Consider the following 17,404-nt stretch of genomic DNA (forward strand, 5'->3'; position numbering starts at 1 on the left):
CTCCACCCCCAGCCCCTCTCTCCCTCTTTCTCTCGCTCTCTCTCTCCCCAGCCCCTCTCTCTCCACCCCAGCCTCTCTCTCTCTCTCTCTCTCCACACCCACAGCCTCTCTCTCTCTCTCTCTCTCTCTCTCTCTCCACCCCCAGGCTCTCTCTCTATCTCTCTCTCTCTCTTCCCCCACAGCCTCTGTCTCACCCCTCTTCCCCCCTTCCTCTCTCTCTCCCCCCCAGCCTCTCTCTCTCTCTCTCTCTCCACCCCAGCCTCTTTCTCTCCCCCCCCTCAGCTTCTCTCTCTCTCCCTTACCACCCCCCCACTCAGCCTTTCTCTCTTCCTCTATTCCCAGCCCCTCTCTCTTCCCCCACCCCCAGCCTCTCTCTCCTCCCCCCAGCCTCTCTCTCCTCCCCCCGCAAGCCTCTCTATCTTCCCCACCCCCTCAAGCCTCTCTCTTTCCCCCCCAACCTCTGTCTCTCTCTCCACCCCCAGCCTCTCTCTCTCTCTCTCTCTCTCCCCACCCCCAGCCTCTCTCTCTCTCTCTCTCCACCCCCAGCCTCTCTCTCTCTCTCTCTCTCCACCCCCAGGCTCTCTCTCTCTCTCTCTCTTCCCACACAGCCTCTGTCTCACCCCTCTTCCCCCCTTCCTCCCCCCAGTCTCTCTCTCCCCCCCAGCCCCTCTCTCTTCCCCCACCCCCAGCCTCTCTCTCCTCCACCCAGCCTCTCTCTCTTCCCCCGCAGCCTCTCTCTCTCCTCACCCCCATCCACTGTCCCTTTCACTCTCGGCACCAAGGCCCTCCGACTCCCTGCCCCTGCTGCCCCCGCCGCTCGGGGTTCGCAGCTCAGCGGGAGGCCTGGTTGGCATAGCAAAACCTGGGGGTGGGGGGGTGGGTGTCTGTTTCGGTGGACCTAGCGAGTCCTGGGGGAAGCGAGTCGGCGAGGGAATCTGTGGTGTCTCGGGGCTCAGGTCCTGCCTCTTAGCACCACGTGGAGGGAATGATTCAGGGCCCGGGAGGGGATGGTGGTTGGAGCTTGACAGGGAGTGGGGCTCATGGCCTGTCAGTGAAAAAAGTTCAGCATGGGTGGGGCTGGACAGAAGCCTATCTGTCAAAGAAAAGTACAGTACAAATAGTTAGTCACATTATAAATAGCCTCTTTGTTATTGGTTTCAGTGAAAATGGCAAATAGTTCACACCATTTGCCCGACATAGGTGGTTGCCCGTTACAAACACAGATGGTGTAAGTGGTGAGGACGGTATTTTCACGAAGGAAAGCCTCAATTGAATACTGAGGATAAGAAATTGCCAAATAAATACTGCAGTTTGGTGCCTTATAGAAGCAAAAGCTCAGTAATTTTGTCAATTTACCATAAAATACAAGGGTTTCTTTTAAACACTTCTGGCAAATTTCCAGGACCCTGTCTGTGGTCAGCTGATGGACACAAGTTATTTTTAAAATAAAAGATGAGGACAGAGCTGTGAGATTTCAGAAACAGACCCCACAACTCTTTTAGTTCAGACCCCACAGAGTCTGAAACTACACAGACAGCTGGGGGACAGGAGAGCTCATTCACGCAATTAGTGGGGGGAGAAGGGATGGCTCATCCACACAGAGTAAAGGGGGGGGGGGAAACGGGAGAGCTCATTCACACACAATAAAGAGGGGGGTGGAGAGGGAAGGGGACCTCATTCACACACAATTCTCTGTTGAATTTTGTTCAGGCGACCATGGCAACATGCGAGTCTGCAGAGCAACATAAAACAAAGTTATATCTTGTTCAAACATGAATGCATGAGAACATTGCACTGGGTCACCACCACGCTCTGCTAGTTATTTAGAAAGAAAGAAAACCTTGGATTTATATACCGCCTTTCATGATGGTCTCAAAGCACTTTACAGCCAATTAAGTACTTTTAGAATGTAGTCACTGTTGTAATATGGGAAACGCGGCAGCTAATTTGCACACAGCAAGTTCCCACAAACAGCAAAATATGATAATGACCAGATAATCTGTTTTTGTTATGTTGATTGAGGGATAAATATTGGCCCAGAACACCGGGGATAATTCCCTTGCTCTTCTTCAAAATTGTGCCATGGGATTTTTTACGTTCACCTCAGAGGGCAGACGGGGCCTCGGTTTAATGTCTCATCCGAAAGACAGCACCTCTAACATTGCAGTGCTCCCTCAGCACTGCACTGGAGAGTCAGCCTAGATTTTTTGATACTCAACTCCCTGGAGTGGGACTTGAACCCACAACCTTCAATTTAAATAACACTTACCAAACACCTCAAGAGTTAGAATTCTGGTCCTGTGAGGGTCTAAGTCCACAGTCAATTTGTATCTCCCAGTGTCAGTCTGCTGTAAATCTTTTAGCAATAAGGATCCGTTTGATTTGCTAAATTCCACTCGATTGCTATACTGCTCAAATATGATGTGATGTTTTTTGGTGTATTCCATAATGGGAACAGTCCTGCTGGAATCAGAGAATTCCCAGTTGAATTCGGTGAATCCTTTATCAGTCCCCGGGAATCGGATGGAGGAACCTGTAGCAGCCACCATGCTGTCTTTCACCATCTGTGCTAAAATATAAATGAGTGAATCAGAACATTTTACACTTTATTTACAGGAGAGATTTAATCATTGCACAAACAGTGGCAGCTGTGAAGAACTAACTCCACTTCTCCCCTTGTCTGATGCTGATAACATTGTCCCCTCTCGCTTTTGCTATTTAAAGAAAGAAAGACTTGCATTTTTATTGCGTCTTTCACGACCACCGGACCTCTCAAAGCATTTTACAGCCAATGAAGTACTTTTGGAGTGTAGACACTGTTGTAATGTGGGAAACGCGGCAGCCAATTTGCACACAGCAAGCTCCCGCAAACTGCAATATGATAATGACCAAATAACCTGTTTTAGTTATGTTGATTGAGGGATAAATATTGGCCAGGACACTGGGGATAACTCCCCTGCTCTTCTTCAAAATAGTGCCATGAGATCTTTTACATCCACCTGAGAGGGTAGACGAGGCCTCAGTTTAACATCTTATTTGAAAGACTGCACCTTCTACAATGCAGCGCTCCCTCAACACTGCACTGGAGTGTCAGCCTAAATTTTATGTGTTCAAGTCTCTGGAGTGACACTTGAACCCACAACCTGTTGACTCAGACGTGTGTGCTACCCACTGAGCCACAGCTGACACTGCTTTAAAGTGTGTCAGCGTGTGTTTTTGGTAAACTTCAGCTTTTCTCCAACTATTGCCCAATCAGCCAATGTGGACGCAATATAATTAACATTAAAATTTTATAACTTAAGCCACTGCCAGAGGTCACACAGCTGTCTCAGTGTTCGACAGTGACATCCAATAGGAAGAGTGCAATCAGGACCCACTGTCATGTGGCTGACGCAAAAAGAAAAAAAAGAAAAGTATCTGAAATACAAACAGGAAACAAATAGAAATTTACAGCATGTAGATCAGCCCTTGAAGGAGAAAGGTGGACTGCACTAGCCTAGAGGCAGGGTTGCAGTGGTGTAGTGTGAGGGCTCTACAATATAAATCCTAGATTCATAGAATCACAGCACAAATGGAGGCCACTCAGCCCATCGTGCCTGTGCTGTCTCTTAGAAAGAGCAATCCAAATTAGTTCCACTCCCATGCTCTTTCCCCACAGCCTTGCCCAGAATTTCAAACAAACTAGTCTTATTCGCACTGCACCCATTTAGCGCCTGTTTTCACCCTTTGGCCAAAAATAAGCCCCACTAGCTTTTGGATGATATGTTAAACTTAGGCCCCATTTGCCCTCTCAAGTGGATGCAAAAGATCCCACAACACTATTTTGAAGAAGAGCAGGAGAGTTCTCCTGCTCAATATTTATGCCTCAACCAAAATCAATAAAAGACAGATTATCTGGTTATTATCTTATTGATGTTTGTGGGTCCTTGTTCATAAATTGTCTGCTGTCTTTCCTGCATGATAACAGTGACTACACTTCATAGAGTACTTCACTGGCTGTAAAGCCTTTTGGGACGTCCTGAGGGTGAGGAAGGCACTATATAAATGCAAGCTCTAGAGGTACTAGAAGGGCCCATGTTGCCAGCATCAATCAGTTGAGCAGGGGAGGAAAAATTGACAGGATCTCAAATTAGTATTCGACTGATGCCATTGTGGGGTAGTCACAGCGTCAGTTATAACTGCCTGGGTTTTGAAACACATTGAGGAGAAAAACAGGACACTTCATTATAAGGATAACATCTTGTGCCATACTGAACATAAACCAAGGTACAGAAGTTTGGTTAGACCACAATTACAGTACCAGTCACGTTTCTGATCTCCATATTATAAAAAGGGCATAGAGGCGCTGGAGAAGGCGCAAAGAAGATTTACAAGAATCTATTTCTTCTTAGGCGGTCCTTCGATTCAAGGATGACTTGCTTTCACACCAAAAAGGGATGAGTTCCCAGGTGTTCCAGGTCCTGAAATACATATTGAAGGGTGGAAGATGCCTGTGCATGCATTTTTTTTAACATGTGGTGGCCGTTGCACACCAGTCACTACACAGGCTTGACAGAGCTAGGTCTTGTTCCAGTGGCAAGGATTAACCAAGACAACTGGAGACCAGCTCTGCTGCATGGACCGAGTGTGCATAAATAATGATAGTGATGACCTCTCTTATAACCTATCAGAAAAGATTGAATAGGCCGGGGCACTTTTCTCTAGAAAAGAGAAAGCTGAGCAATGGTGTTTAAGATTATGAAAGGGTTTGATGGAGTTGATGTAGAGAAGATGGTTCCCTTTGTGGCGAGACCGAAACTAGGGCCCATAAATATAAGAGTCATCAATAAATCTAGTCGGAAATTCAGGAGAAAATTCTTTACCCAGAGAATGATTTGAATGTGAACCTCGCCACCACAATGAGTGGTTGAGGTGAATAGTATTGATGCCTTTAAGAGGAAGGTGATAACCACAGGAGGGATAAAGGAATAGAAAGATATGCTGATAGACGAAGTAGGGTGGGAGGAAGTTCGTGTGGAGCATAAACACCAGCAGGGACCGGTTGAGCCGAGTGGCCTGTTTCTGTGCTGTAGACTCGATGTAATTCTATGTAACCCTGACAGACTTACCCGTGATGGTCAGATGGCAGGTGTTGTTGGTTTGACTGACTGGGTTTGTCACAGTGCAGGTGTAAGTGCCAGAGTCCGATTTCTGTACATTCCTAATGATTAAAGTGGTGTTGCCGTCCGACAGCCAATAGCGTTGGTCGGCTAGGAGCGCGACCCCTCCTCTGGTCCACAGAATGGAACTGGCTCTCCCTCTCTGCACCTCACAGCTCAGCGCAACTGTGTGGTTCTCGGGGCTGAAGTTACAGGAGATCGAGGGTTTGGAGAGAGGATCTGGAGAAAGACACAAACAGAGGGGTTTTCACTAAATGAAAGAACGCATCAATTTGCTCCCACAAACAGCAATGGGATAATGACCAGAAAATCTGGTTTGTGTGTTTGTTGAGGGATAAATATTGATCAGGATATCAGGGAGAACTCCTCTGCTCTTCTTTAAGATAGTGCAATGGGATATTTTACATCCACCTGAGAGAGCAGATGGTGCCTTGGTTATTCAATTGGGTTTGTGTTTTAAATCCTAGGTTTTAATGTAAAGTAGATAAAATATATGTAATGTGAAAATCAACGAGGTTCAAAATAACACTGCCATCTGTATGTAAACTTTAAAGCTTCCCTTACACATCCCCCTAGTCCACACATTGACAACTATTTATATCACAGAAACACACACAGCAGTTAATTTACAATAAACTCACATACACAGCCAGTGAAGAGGTAACACAAAAATCAACAGATTTTCACAGGAACTTAATAAAATCTTAATGGGACAGACTTTCCTTAGTGTTGGGAAACATGGAGGCACTGGTCACTAACACAAGCACAAGATGCTCACGATTTCACGCCCAGCCCAGCTCTTACACCCAATACTGAAGAGGAAAATGTGTCTTATAGTTTACGAAGCAATCAGGTCAAGCCTCACTGCAGGACTTTAGCGCATAATCCAGGCCAACACTTGTCTGCAGTATTGAGAAAGTGCAGCATTGTCAGAGGTGCTGACCTTTGAACAAGACATTAAACCGAGGCCGCAGATGCCTGTTTAGTTAAAAGACATTTGATAAAGGATCCCATGACATTAATCAAAAGAAGAGTATGAAAGTTCTCATTTCCTGGCCAATCAATACCTTTAAAACTGGATTAACAGGTCATTCATCTCATTTACTGATTGTGTGATCTTGCTGTGAGCAAATTGGCTGCCGTGTTTCCCTACATTACAGCAGTGACTTATCTTCAAAAGTACTTCACTGGCTTGTGAAGCGCTTTGAGATGTCTTGAGGAAGTGGAATGTCCTGCATAAATGCAAGTTCCTTATTTCTGTCTCGATTGTTGTTAGCACCAATTGTTGTGAGGATTGTTGGGAACTGGGTCTCGGTGCTTGACAGTACAGGGTGATTGGTTTGATTACAGCTTTCACGTTTAATCAATAGGCCATATAACAGGGACCTTCAGTGGTATTGGCGCATTCTCCACTGTGGCCAAAGAGGACAGCTGCTCCAACAGAGATATTACGGTCCCCACCATGTATAGCGGGCATGTTGGTATTAACATGATTTGCCCGCTATAAGTAGCAGATGGGAAAACTGCATCTCGTTATGACAACGGCAACATTCCAATGGTTGGAGAGAGGCAAGGAGTCCAGGGCATGTTCTGGGGAGCAGGGAGGCTACGAAAGAAAGTTAATCCCTGCAAGAAGGCTACACATCGCACTCTGTGGCATCTCTTTCAAGAATGGGAATAAATAGCTGTTGAAGCTGGAGGTCAATAGAAAACTTCAAAACTGAGATGGATAGATTTTTGTTTGGCAAGGGTATTAAGGATTGGAGAACAAGGCAGGTAAATGGAGCGAAGATACAGAACAGCCATCATCTAAGTGATTGGCAGAACAGACTGGAGGGGCTGAATTATCTCCTCCTGTTCCTATGTTCCTTCGTTCCACAGTGCTTGGGGACGGGAAGACATTAATCCATCAATGTGTTCAGTAGGTTTTACCAGCAGTCGGATGTCGTCCAAAACCGTTCATGGGCTGACTGTTTTGTGACTGATGGTCCAGGTATGTTATTTGATGCATTATGCAATTCGACAAGTTTGATCTACCATTGTCTGAAACAGCTCAATGTATTATAATTAGCCGCTTTGTAAGTGGCTTCAGTGGAAATAGCAAATGGTCTGTGCCATTTGTCTGATATAGGCGTTTGACCATGATAAGCACGGACGGTGTAAATGGTGGAGACTGTATTTGAAAATGGAAACCACGGGGAAAGAAACAAAAAGTGGCCTGTTCAAAAATGAAAGCCACAATTTTATAGTGAGGATAAGAAAGTGTCAAATAAATACTGCAGTCTGGTGCCTTATGGAAGCAAAAACTCTTCCGTTTTCAATAAAATACGAGGGTTTTTAACACCGCTGTCAAATTTCCCATGACCCTGTTGATGGACACAACTTATTTTTGTTATAAAAGATGCCAACATCATTGGGAGATTTCAGAAAGAGATCCCAGAGTCTGAAACTACACGACTGCTAGCACAGGGAGAGCGAAACCACACACAATAAAGGGGAGGGGCGGGGAAGAGCTAATTCACACAATAAAGCGGGGGGGGGGGGGTGTGGAGAGCTCATTTACATCCAATAAAGCAGGGGTGGGTAATTATTTGGGCCGGAGGGCCACTTGACAAATTTTGGTGACCTGTTGAGGGCCGCCCACTAAAGTTCCACCAATCACACGGACCCATTCAGGCCGATCCCCAGCTCTTGCCACCGGAAGAGATACAGCGCATGCGCGGCTGCGTACTGGCCGGCCGGGCAGCAAATTTAAAGCGACCGGTGGAAAACAAATTATAGAGAACATTGCATGAACATAAACATAAATTCAGATAGTAGTCAGATGCTATCTTGTATACACAGGATGTTTTCGATACTGCTTAGAAATGAATCAAAGATAAACGTTGAAAATTTGATGGTATCTTCTGATCTCTGTAAATCAGTGCTGTGACATAGAACTCTACCCTCTCTAGAGCCTGCGTCAGCATCAATTTCCCTCCTCAACCATCTTTATACCCCTCGGCAAAATTACTGATGCTGTCCCAATTGGTGCCAGATGAGAACTCCCCTGCCGTCATACTCTGGATACCGAGAGAGGAAAGATGCAGCGCCGGTCAATTCCTTCTGTGAAAGATTTGTGGAGATAAGCAGCCATGACTCCGCTCTAAAATGGATAGGGAATATTCAAGTCCGCATTGCATTCTGGATAAGGACGTCCGCCATTGGGGCCCAGAATTACGGAGCAGATCCTTTTAAGATCGGGCCAGGGAGAATCATTTTTGTGAATCATTAATTTGAATGAATTATCACTATGTTTTTTCCTCGGCTACAGTTCGAGTCTGTGTCTGACCAATGAGGAGTGAAAGTGGATAGACGAATGTGCAGCTCGAGTTCCAGCTTGCGTTCTATTTCTGTCCCATGCAGCGGGTCGAATAGAATGACTTAGTGGGTCAGATATCACTCCCGGGCCGTATTTTGCCCACCATTGGATTAAAGGGGTAGGGGGAGAGCTCATCCATAGACAATAAAAGGGGGGGCGGGGAGGGAGAGCTCAACCACACTTAATAAAGGGGGGGGAGGGGGGAGTAGGCATTGCTCATTCACTGTTGAATTTTAGTTTCCCATTACCCACAATCATTGTCACATGATCATGAGTGTAACTGTTCAGGCAACCATGGCAACACGTGAGTCTGCAGAGCAATATTAGACAAATCTATATCTTGTTCAAACATGAGTGAAGCAGAACATTGCACTGGGTCACCACCTGCTAGTTATTTAAATAACACTTACCAAACACCTCAAGAGTTAGAATTCTGGTCCTGTGAGGGTCTAAGTCCACAGTCAATTTGTATCTCCCAGTGTCTGCCTGCTGTAAATCTTTTAGTAATAAGGATCCATCTGATTTGTTAAATTCAACTCGATTCCTGTACTGGTCAAATATGATGGGATGTATTTTGGTGTATTCCATAATGGGAATAGTCCTGCTGGGATCAGAGAATTCCCAGTTGAAATCGGAGAATCCTCTATCAGTTCCAGGGAATCGGATGGAGGAACCTGCAGCAGCCACCATGCTGTCTTTCACCATCTGTGCTAAAATATAAATGAGTGAATCAGAACAGTTTACACTTTATTTACAATTCTTTTTAAATAATACAATTCAACCATGTTCCCGCTTGTTAAAGGGACACAACCACTCGAACCTGCAAGCTAACCAAAAACGTTTCAGAAAACCGAACAAATCAAATTACACACAATATTACAGGTGGGGTTTAATCATTACACAAACAGTGGCAGCTGTGTAAATGAATCCACTTCTCCCCATGGCAACAGATGCTGCTAACTTTGACCCCTCTCACCTTCACTATTTAAAGTGTGTCAGTGTCTTTGTTGGTAATCTTCAGCAGCTCACCAACGGTTGCCCAGTCAGCCCATGTAAACAAGAGAAGATCAGAAGTACAGGAGGAGCAGGAGTAGGTCATTTGGCTCTGCCATTCAATAAGATCATGATCTGATTATAGGCTCAGCTCCACTGCCCTGCCTGCCTTATACCCTTATCACTCAAAAATCTGTCTATCTCTGCCTTAAATATATTCAATGACCCAGCCTTCACATCTCTCTGGGGCAGAGAATTCCATAGATTTACAACCTGCTGAGAAGAAATTTCTCCTCATTTCAGTTTTAAAAGGGGGCCTCTATGACTATGGGCTCGATTTTCCCCATTCATTTGCACCGCTTTTTTGGCGTATTTATTTTTTTCAATGTTTCTCCTGCGATCTGCACTGGCGTAGCTGACTTAGTTACTATTTTTCTAGGCCAGTTTTCTTTTACGTCATTCCCTCATTCCCTCATGTCTGGGCCGTTTTTTTTCAATTGTTCGCAGTTTGGCCAAAATATTTTTCTCTTAGGTATTTGGCCACTCCTGAAAACCCTTCTGGTGAGTTAAGACAACCAGCGCACATTTACAAATCTGCGCTGAAAGATGCCATTGTTTTTAAATCGAAGATTTTGGAGGGAGTCAAGAACACTGTCAAAATCAATAATAAAGTTCAACTTTTCTTTTTTACCTGTTAATGTAGAAGTGTAAATTTGTTGGATTTCAGAAGTTCTCTCATTTTTTAAACTTATTCACATGCCACCAGCGAACGCCTTGAGACAGGGCTGGAGGTCGGAGGTTTGGCCGGCAGAATCGGCCCCGTGCCCGGTCACAGAGGCTCGGCTACAAAACAAGCCATGGGGGGAAGGAGAGAGAGAGAGAGCGAGGTGCTGATTGGAAGGCTTGGAGCCCGGGGAGAGGGAGGGAGAGAGAGAGAAATCACAAGAATCCAATTAGTAAAGGGGGTGGGGGGAGGAAAGAGGAGAGAGAGAGGTGTCGATTGGAAGGCTTGGAGCCCGGGGAGGGGGAGGGAGAGAGAGAAGTCACAAGACTTCAATTTAGGGTGAGGGGGAAGAGAGGAGAAGTCACAAGACCGTTGAGTGTGGTCCACCAATACAGACCTGGAGAGATACAACTGCGAACCTGTGCTGCCTGCTTTCCTACGTTTTGAGCTTCTTTCAAAGGTTAAATTTAAGTATGGGGGCAATACTGACAATGTCATTCCTTGTGCGAGCCTTGTGCATCATGGTGCTACATAGGAGACATAAGAACATAAGAACTAAGAATTAGGAACAGGAGTAGGCCATCGAGCCTCTCGAGCCTGCTCCGCCATTCAGTAAGATCATGGCTGATCTGGCCGTGGACTCAGCTCCACTTACCCGCCCTCTCCCCGTAACCCTTAATTCCCTTATTGGTTAAAAATCTATCTATCTGTGATTTGAATATATTCAATGAGCTAGCCTCAACTGCTTCCTTGGGCAGAGAATTCCACAGATTCACAACCCTCTGGGAGAAGAAATTCCTTCTCAACTCGGTTTTAAATTGGCTCCCCCGTATTTTGAGGCTGTGCCCCCCAGTTCTAGTCTCCCCAACCAGTGGAAACAACCTATCTGCCTCTATCCTGTCTATCCCTTTCATTATTTTAAATGTTTCTATAAGATCACCCCTCATCCTTCTGAACTCCAACGAGTAAAGACCCAGTCTACTCAATCTATCATCATAAGGTAACCCACTCATCTCCGGAATCAGCCTAGTGAATCGTCTCTGTACCCCCTCCAAAGCTAGTATATCCTTCCTTAAGTAAGGTGACCAAAACTGCACGCAGTACTCCAGGTGCGGCCTCACTAATACCCTGTACAGTTGCAGCAGGACCTCCCTGCTTTTGTACTCCATCCCTCTCGCAATGAAGGCCAACATTCCATTCGCCTTCCTGATTACCTGCTGCACCTGCAAACTAACCTTTTGGGATTCATGCACAAGGACCAACCACAAAAAAAAGAAGAAAAAAAGGGCATTGTAAATGTAGGTGTTTCCCCCAGATCGGGGGGCACGGTTTAATGTTTTTTGTTTACTCCTAAAAGAGTTTCATGTACAAGGACCAATGGTGGAGCTTTGGAGGCGTGGCCTAATGAGTTGGAGCCGTGAGCAGTGAGAGAAGGAGCTGCTGCTTTTGCTCCTGTCTGGGAGGCCTTTGAGAGCCCTGAGACCAGCCCAGGAAGAGGAGGAAGGAAGGGGCTTGCTACAATTCAACATCCGTAGGGAGAGGAGGAGAGCTGAAAAATTTATTATTTACTACAACTACAGAGAGTTGGAGAGAGGGGAAAAAAACAACCTGAGGAAAAACCATCCAGTGTGGAAGGAGGGAGAGTCATTTCCACATCTTCGACAGGTGGGTGTGTTTTGGTTCATTCCCCAAAAGACTTTGTTGTATCGGTGGGGGGAGGAAAGAAGATAACTTGAGTGCCAGAACATCGCGGGGGGTGTGTGTGTGTGGAAGTGTGTGTGGGGGTCTTGCTTACAGCTAGGCCCCACACACCACCGAAGAACCCCTCCCCCATTGCCTAGCCTGGGATAGCTGGAGCTACCTGGCTGAAGAATCTTTAATCACCCTATTGAACATCGTTGGGAGTGTGTGCCTGGGTGGCTCCAGCTACCCCAGGTGAAGACATCTTCTCCCCCCACCCGAAGACCACTCTCCAAAGACTGTGTTTTTTGCCATCTGGGGAGTGCACCCCAAGAAACACCCACCCACCGCTGTGAGGGGAGACCTGCCCTCGCAGCCTCCCTCCTTCCCAACCCCTCCCTCTATCTCTCTCTCTCTGTCCCTCCCCTCTCTCTCTGAGAGCCCTTTCCTCCTAATTTCTTTTAAAAAAACCAATGAAGACAACTGAGCAGAGGGTGCAAGGCCCCTCCCCAATTGCCAACTAGGGGAGAGGTGTGCCTCTTTCAGAGCTCCCTCTGTTCAAATATTCAAACGAAGCCACTTAAGACCATTAAGGCCTGTGACTTTGGGGTGGGTGTGGCCCTTAAAGGGACCCCATGATGGCGACCCCATCCACGCCAGTGGCAGGGCCAGCTAGGACATATGCGCAGGTGGCGTCCACATCCACGGCGCCTCCTGCGCCTCCTGCTGCCCTGCCACCATTCAGACTGATAACTAAAAAACACGGGGTCAAGAGCTACACTCACCCCACAATGAGCATTGAGGAGTGCGTGCGGGCGGTGGCCGGGGTAGTCGGCCTCTCAGCCATTGTCGCGGCCTCCAAGATGTCTGGGAAGGCCGTGTTCTTCCTGGGGTCGGAGCGGGCCGTGTCCCTGGCCCTCGAAAAGGGGCTCACGGTGGGCGGGAGGTTCCTGCCGGTGGACCCTCTCGAGGCCACCGCGCAGAGGGTCATCATTTCAAACATCCCGCCCTTTGTTCCCGCTGAACTCCTCCTCCCTCACCTACACCAACTGGGGGAGGTAAGGTCGGGGATCAACCCCATACCGCTCGGCCTCAGGGAGAGCAGCCTGCACCACGTGTTCTCCTTCCGCCGCCAGCTCTTTGTCCGGCTGGCGCGGGAGGAGACGACGGAGGGCTATTTTAATGTGGTGCACGAGGGGACTGCCTACCGCGTCTTCTGGACGTCGGACGGCGTGCGGTGCCATGCCTGCAGGGAGGTGGGGCACGTTCGCAAGAACTGCCCCGCCTCCAAAGCCACCAAACCACCGAAGGCGGCCAAGGCTGGCGCCGCCGCCACCCCTCCCCCTAGTAGCGTCCGCGTGCCGGGAGCTGTGGGTGCGCGGGCATCGTCGGGGGCCTTTGTTTTCACGGCCTCCAGCGGGGGGGAGGGAGAGCGTCCGATCAGAAGGAAGGCGCGGAAGAAGGCGAAACATCTGGAGGCAGGTCCCCTCGGTGCGCCAGACAATCTGTTTATCGCGCTCAGCCCAACCCCGTCACCGGCGAGCGTGGGGTGCCCTGAGCCCGTGCCTGAACCCTCGATCAATACTACAGAGGGGTTCGGGCACGGGCATGATAAGGAAAAGGGGGGAGTGGAGCGGGAGGCCTCGGCAGACATGGGGGTCTCCCTGCCTCCGCTCCCCCCCAGGAACAAAAGGAGGCACCGCTCGAATGAGACGGAGGGGGAACAACATCCCTCCGCGGAGGAGTTGGTGCCCGCCGCGTGTCCCGCGTCCCCCACCAGCGCCCCCAAGCTGCGCTGTAGGCGAGAGGAGTCTGTCCCCGGGGAGGGTGAGACAGTCGAGGCTGCCCAGCCGCTGCCTCCCGGGGATGGCGTGAAATATCTGCCTGTCGTGGGGGGCGTGGGACCAGCGGAGGAGTGCATCGCCGCCGGGTCGAGCGTCCCGGGGACTGAGGCGGGCAGGGCCGAAAAGGCCGAACCTGAGCTCGCCCAGCTATTAACCAACTTCCCCCAGGTTTCGCTCGGCCCGGAAGAAACGGAAATTTTGAATTTTAATGATTCTGTACACGCTGGGCCGGGGGGTGGCAGCGGGGAGGGGGAAGAACAACAACCCTCGCCCCCTACTGTGGAGCTGAGGGACTTGGTGGACCTAGAGAATTTCCTAAACCAGGTCTCTCCGTGTTCCCCGGCTCCTGGGGCGGAGGAGGAACCCCTTCCGCTGTCGCTTCCCGACCCAGCACCACTTTTAAAAGAGCCCAGTGGGGACTCCTCTGCCGATGATCCTGGGGGTGGGATCGGGGCAGAGCCAGGGCCGGATGGAGCGGCCGGGCCGTTTGCCGTTCCTCGTGCGGTCAACGGGCCGGCTGCTGGCGGCGACCTCCCGGGGGAGGACGGGGACTCGGTGGGGGACGCGGGAGAAGATCACGAGTCCATCGCCAGTGAGGCAGTGGATCTGCTCGCGTCCGCCGCTGAGACCCTCCTCATTCCTGCAAAGGAACTCCGGGACTTTTTGGTCCAGTGCCGGGGTCGCCGCGACCAAGCCCATCTGGCCCTGGAAAGATGGTCTGAGCCGGTGTTGCTCATCGCTTCCGTCCGCGCCGCCGCTAAAACCATGGCCGCGGGCGGGCCCTTATCAAGGGCGCAAGGCCTTGAGCTGCGCCGGCTCAAAAAGTTCCTCGCTGGGCTGCTGAAGGAGTGGAGGTCAACAAACGACTCCACTCCCTCCCCCACAATAGGTTAGGTAGAGGTTGCACTATGCTCTTGTCATGAAGATAACCATAGCCAGCCTCAACATCAACGGCGGCAGAGGGGCACGCCGTAGATTTAACAATTTTTCGCTCCTGCGGGAGGGGAAATATGCGGTGTGCTTCCTGCAAGAAACCCACACCGTTCCGGGAGACGAAGCCACATGGCTCCTGGAATGGCAAGGAGAGGTCCGCATGAGCCACCTCACCGCCACTTCTAGTGGGGTGGCCATCTTGCTGGCCCCGCATTTTCAGCCGGAGATCTCCTCTATCTCCTCTATCTGGGAGCACGACCCATCTCCTCTATCTGGGAGTCTACCTTAGCCCCGACGAGGAAGCCTGGCCGGCGAACTGGCAGGAGCTGGAGGCCAAGGTCACCGCTCGCCTAGGGCGCTGGACAGGACTGCTCCGAGTGCTGTCCTACAGGGGTCGAGCGCTAGTCATAAACCAGCTGGTGGCCGCCATGTTGTGGTACCGGCTGGTCACTTTGATCCCTCCCCCTGCGTTTGTCGCCAAGATACAGAAGAAGCTGGTGGACTTCTTCTGGAACAACAGGAAGCACTGGGTCTCTGCCGCGGTCTTGAGGCTCCGGCTTGGGGAGGGCGGTCAGTCGTTGGTGTGCGTCAGCGCCCAGCTTGCGACTTTCCGTCTTCAGACCCTGCAGAGATACCTTTACATCGAGCCCCCTCCTAGGTGGCGTGCTCTGGTGACGTATTTCTTCCGCCAGCAGCACGGCCTCAACTACGACACGCAGCTCCTGCTTGTGAGTGTGGGGGGAGTCAGTACCGGGAGCTGCCTGTCTTTTACAAGGAACTCATCAGGGTCTGGAACAAAGTCTCCACCAAGCGCAGCTCTCCACCGGCTGGAGTGGCGGCCGTCCTGCAGGAGCCGCTGCTCAGGAATCCGTACCTCCACGACCGAGGTTTTTTGTGGTGGTCGGACGAGAGGGCTGTGGCTGGTGAGGTGACCAGGGTCAGGAACCTGCTCGATGGCGGAGGAACGGGCTGGATGGCACCAGACACGCTGGCGCGCTGCCTAAATTCTACCAACGTCCGCCACGTGGCCGATGCCATCGAGTCGCTAAAAAGAGCTCTGGGCCCCGACTCCGTTAGGTGCATCGAGGAGGCTCAAGCACGTGGGGAGATCCCGTCCGAACTGACCCCAGTCCGGACGGAATTCCTCATCGGCGCCAAACCCCGGAACCTCCCTCGGGGGCCGGCGCCTCACAACTTGAGCCGCCTCGGAGAAATCCCCTCCGTGCCTTTCAGTTCCGCGCAGAGGGGTTTCCTGTACGGGCTGCTCCTGCACACTCTCAACTTTGCCATCCTCGCCGGCCGTCCGGACACGCCATGGCGTACCATCTTGCCGTCCGGAGGAGGCGGGGGTCCCCGATGGAGGGCACTCTACGCAGGGGTCCTCCCACTATTTGTCGGGGACTTGGCCTGGAGGGTGGTGCACGGAGCAGTGCCGTGCAATACATTTTTAAGCCGGTTCACGGGCTCCCAGGCCGCCTGCAATTTCTGTGGTCTGGAAGAGTCCGTGTTCCATGTTTTTATTGAGTGCATGAGGTTGCAGCCCCTGTTCTGTTATTTAAAGGGGCTGCTCCTGAAATTCTGGCTGCACTTCAGCCCCACACTCCTGATCTTCGGGCACTCTGTGCAGAGGGGAGCGGGTAGGTCCGAGGGCCTTCTCGTAGGACTGCTCCTGGGCACGGCCAAGGGGGCCATCAGCCGGTCCAGGCATCGGGCGGTCGAGGGGGTCGTTCAGCTAGACTGCCTGCCTCTCTTCCGCGCATACATCCGGTCCAGGGTGTCCTTGGAGATGGAGCACGCGGTGTCCACCGGTACGCTCGCGGCCTTCTGCGAGAGTTGGGCACCGGAGGGACTGGAGTGCATCATCACGCCCGGCAACCAAATTTTAATTTGATTTTATGTTTTTAAGTTAATTTGTTTTAATTGCCGGTGCTTTTAGTGTCCCCCTCCCCTTTTATCGGGGGCACTTGGAAAAAAATTTGATTATGTGCCCCAAAAAACCCCCCCAAAAAATAAGAAAAAAGGGCCTTGTAAATGTTGGTGTTTCCCCCAGATCGGGGGGCATGGTTTAATGTTTTTTGTTTACTCCTAAAAGAGTTTCATGCACAAGGACCCCCAGGTCCCGCTGCACCGCAGCATGTTGTAATTTCTCCCCATTCAAATAACATTCCCTTTCACTGTTTTTTTTTCCAAGGTGGATGACCTCACATTTTCCGACATTGTATTCCATCTGCCAAACCTTAGCCCATTCGCTTAACCTATCTAAATAATTGATTCGACTTCATCGCATCAGGAATATCAGAGCCCGTAGGGTGCTGGGCAGGAGGCCTTACCCACCTTGGGTATATTGAGACAGGCATTCATACCTCTACCTGAGTGATGCAGAATGTGTCGAAATGCTGCGTTTCCACAAAGAAGTTGTAAGTGAGATCTGTGAGTTGGTCAAAGCAGACCTGCAACCTAGAAGCATCAGGAGGACTGCTTTGTCAATTGAAGTGAAGGTTACAGCTGCACTTTCATTCTATGCCTCCGGATCATTTCAAGCTACAACTGGGGATGTGTGCGCCGTCTCTCAACATGCAACACATGTCTCCATTTGCCAGGTCACGGCTGCACTGTACGCATGTAGGAATTACTTAATAAAGTTCCCCATGACCGCCCAAGCAATCCATGACAGGGCTGTCAGTTTCTCCAGGATTGCTGGCTTCCCAAA

At 50.0% G+C, this 17,404-nt stretch overlaps 1 protein-coding gene across 8 annotated transcripts in view; it reads right to left on the bottom strand.

Moving 5' to 3' along the window:
* LOC139230396 (cell adhesion molecule CEACAM1-like) overlaps positions 1 to 17,404 on the bottom strand; it is a 75,217-nt gene that overhangs the window by 34,426 nt on the left and 23,387 nt on the right. For 7 of the 8 annotated variants that reach the window (XM_070862237.1, XM_070862230.1, XM_070862232.1 and 4 more), the window contains exons 2-4: positions 8,931 to 9,230; positions 5,109 to 5,378; positions 2,270 to 2,569 (exon numbers count right to left, since the gene is read on the bottom strand). In XM_070862237.1, the coding sequence (XP_070718338.1) occupies positions 2,270 to 2,569; positions 5,109 to 5,378; positions 8,931 to 9,230 (870 nt within the window). The remainder of the gene's footprint in view (positions 1 to 2,269; positions 2,570 to 5,108; positions 5,379 to 8,930; positions 9,231 to 17,404) is intronic. The other variant, XM_070862238.1, reaches the window with a different exon arrangement.

Source organism: Pristiophorus japonicus, chromosome 19 (assembly GCF_044704955.1).
Source record: "Pristiophorus japonicus isolate sPriJap1 chromosome 19, sPriJap1.hap1, whole genome shotgun sequence".
In the NCBI taxonomy this organism is placed as follows: Eukaryota; Metazoa; Chordata; class Chondrichthyes; family Pristiophoridae; genus Pristiophorus; species Pristiophorus japonicus.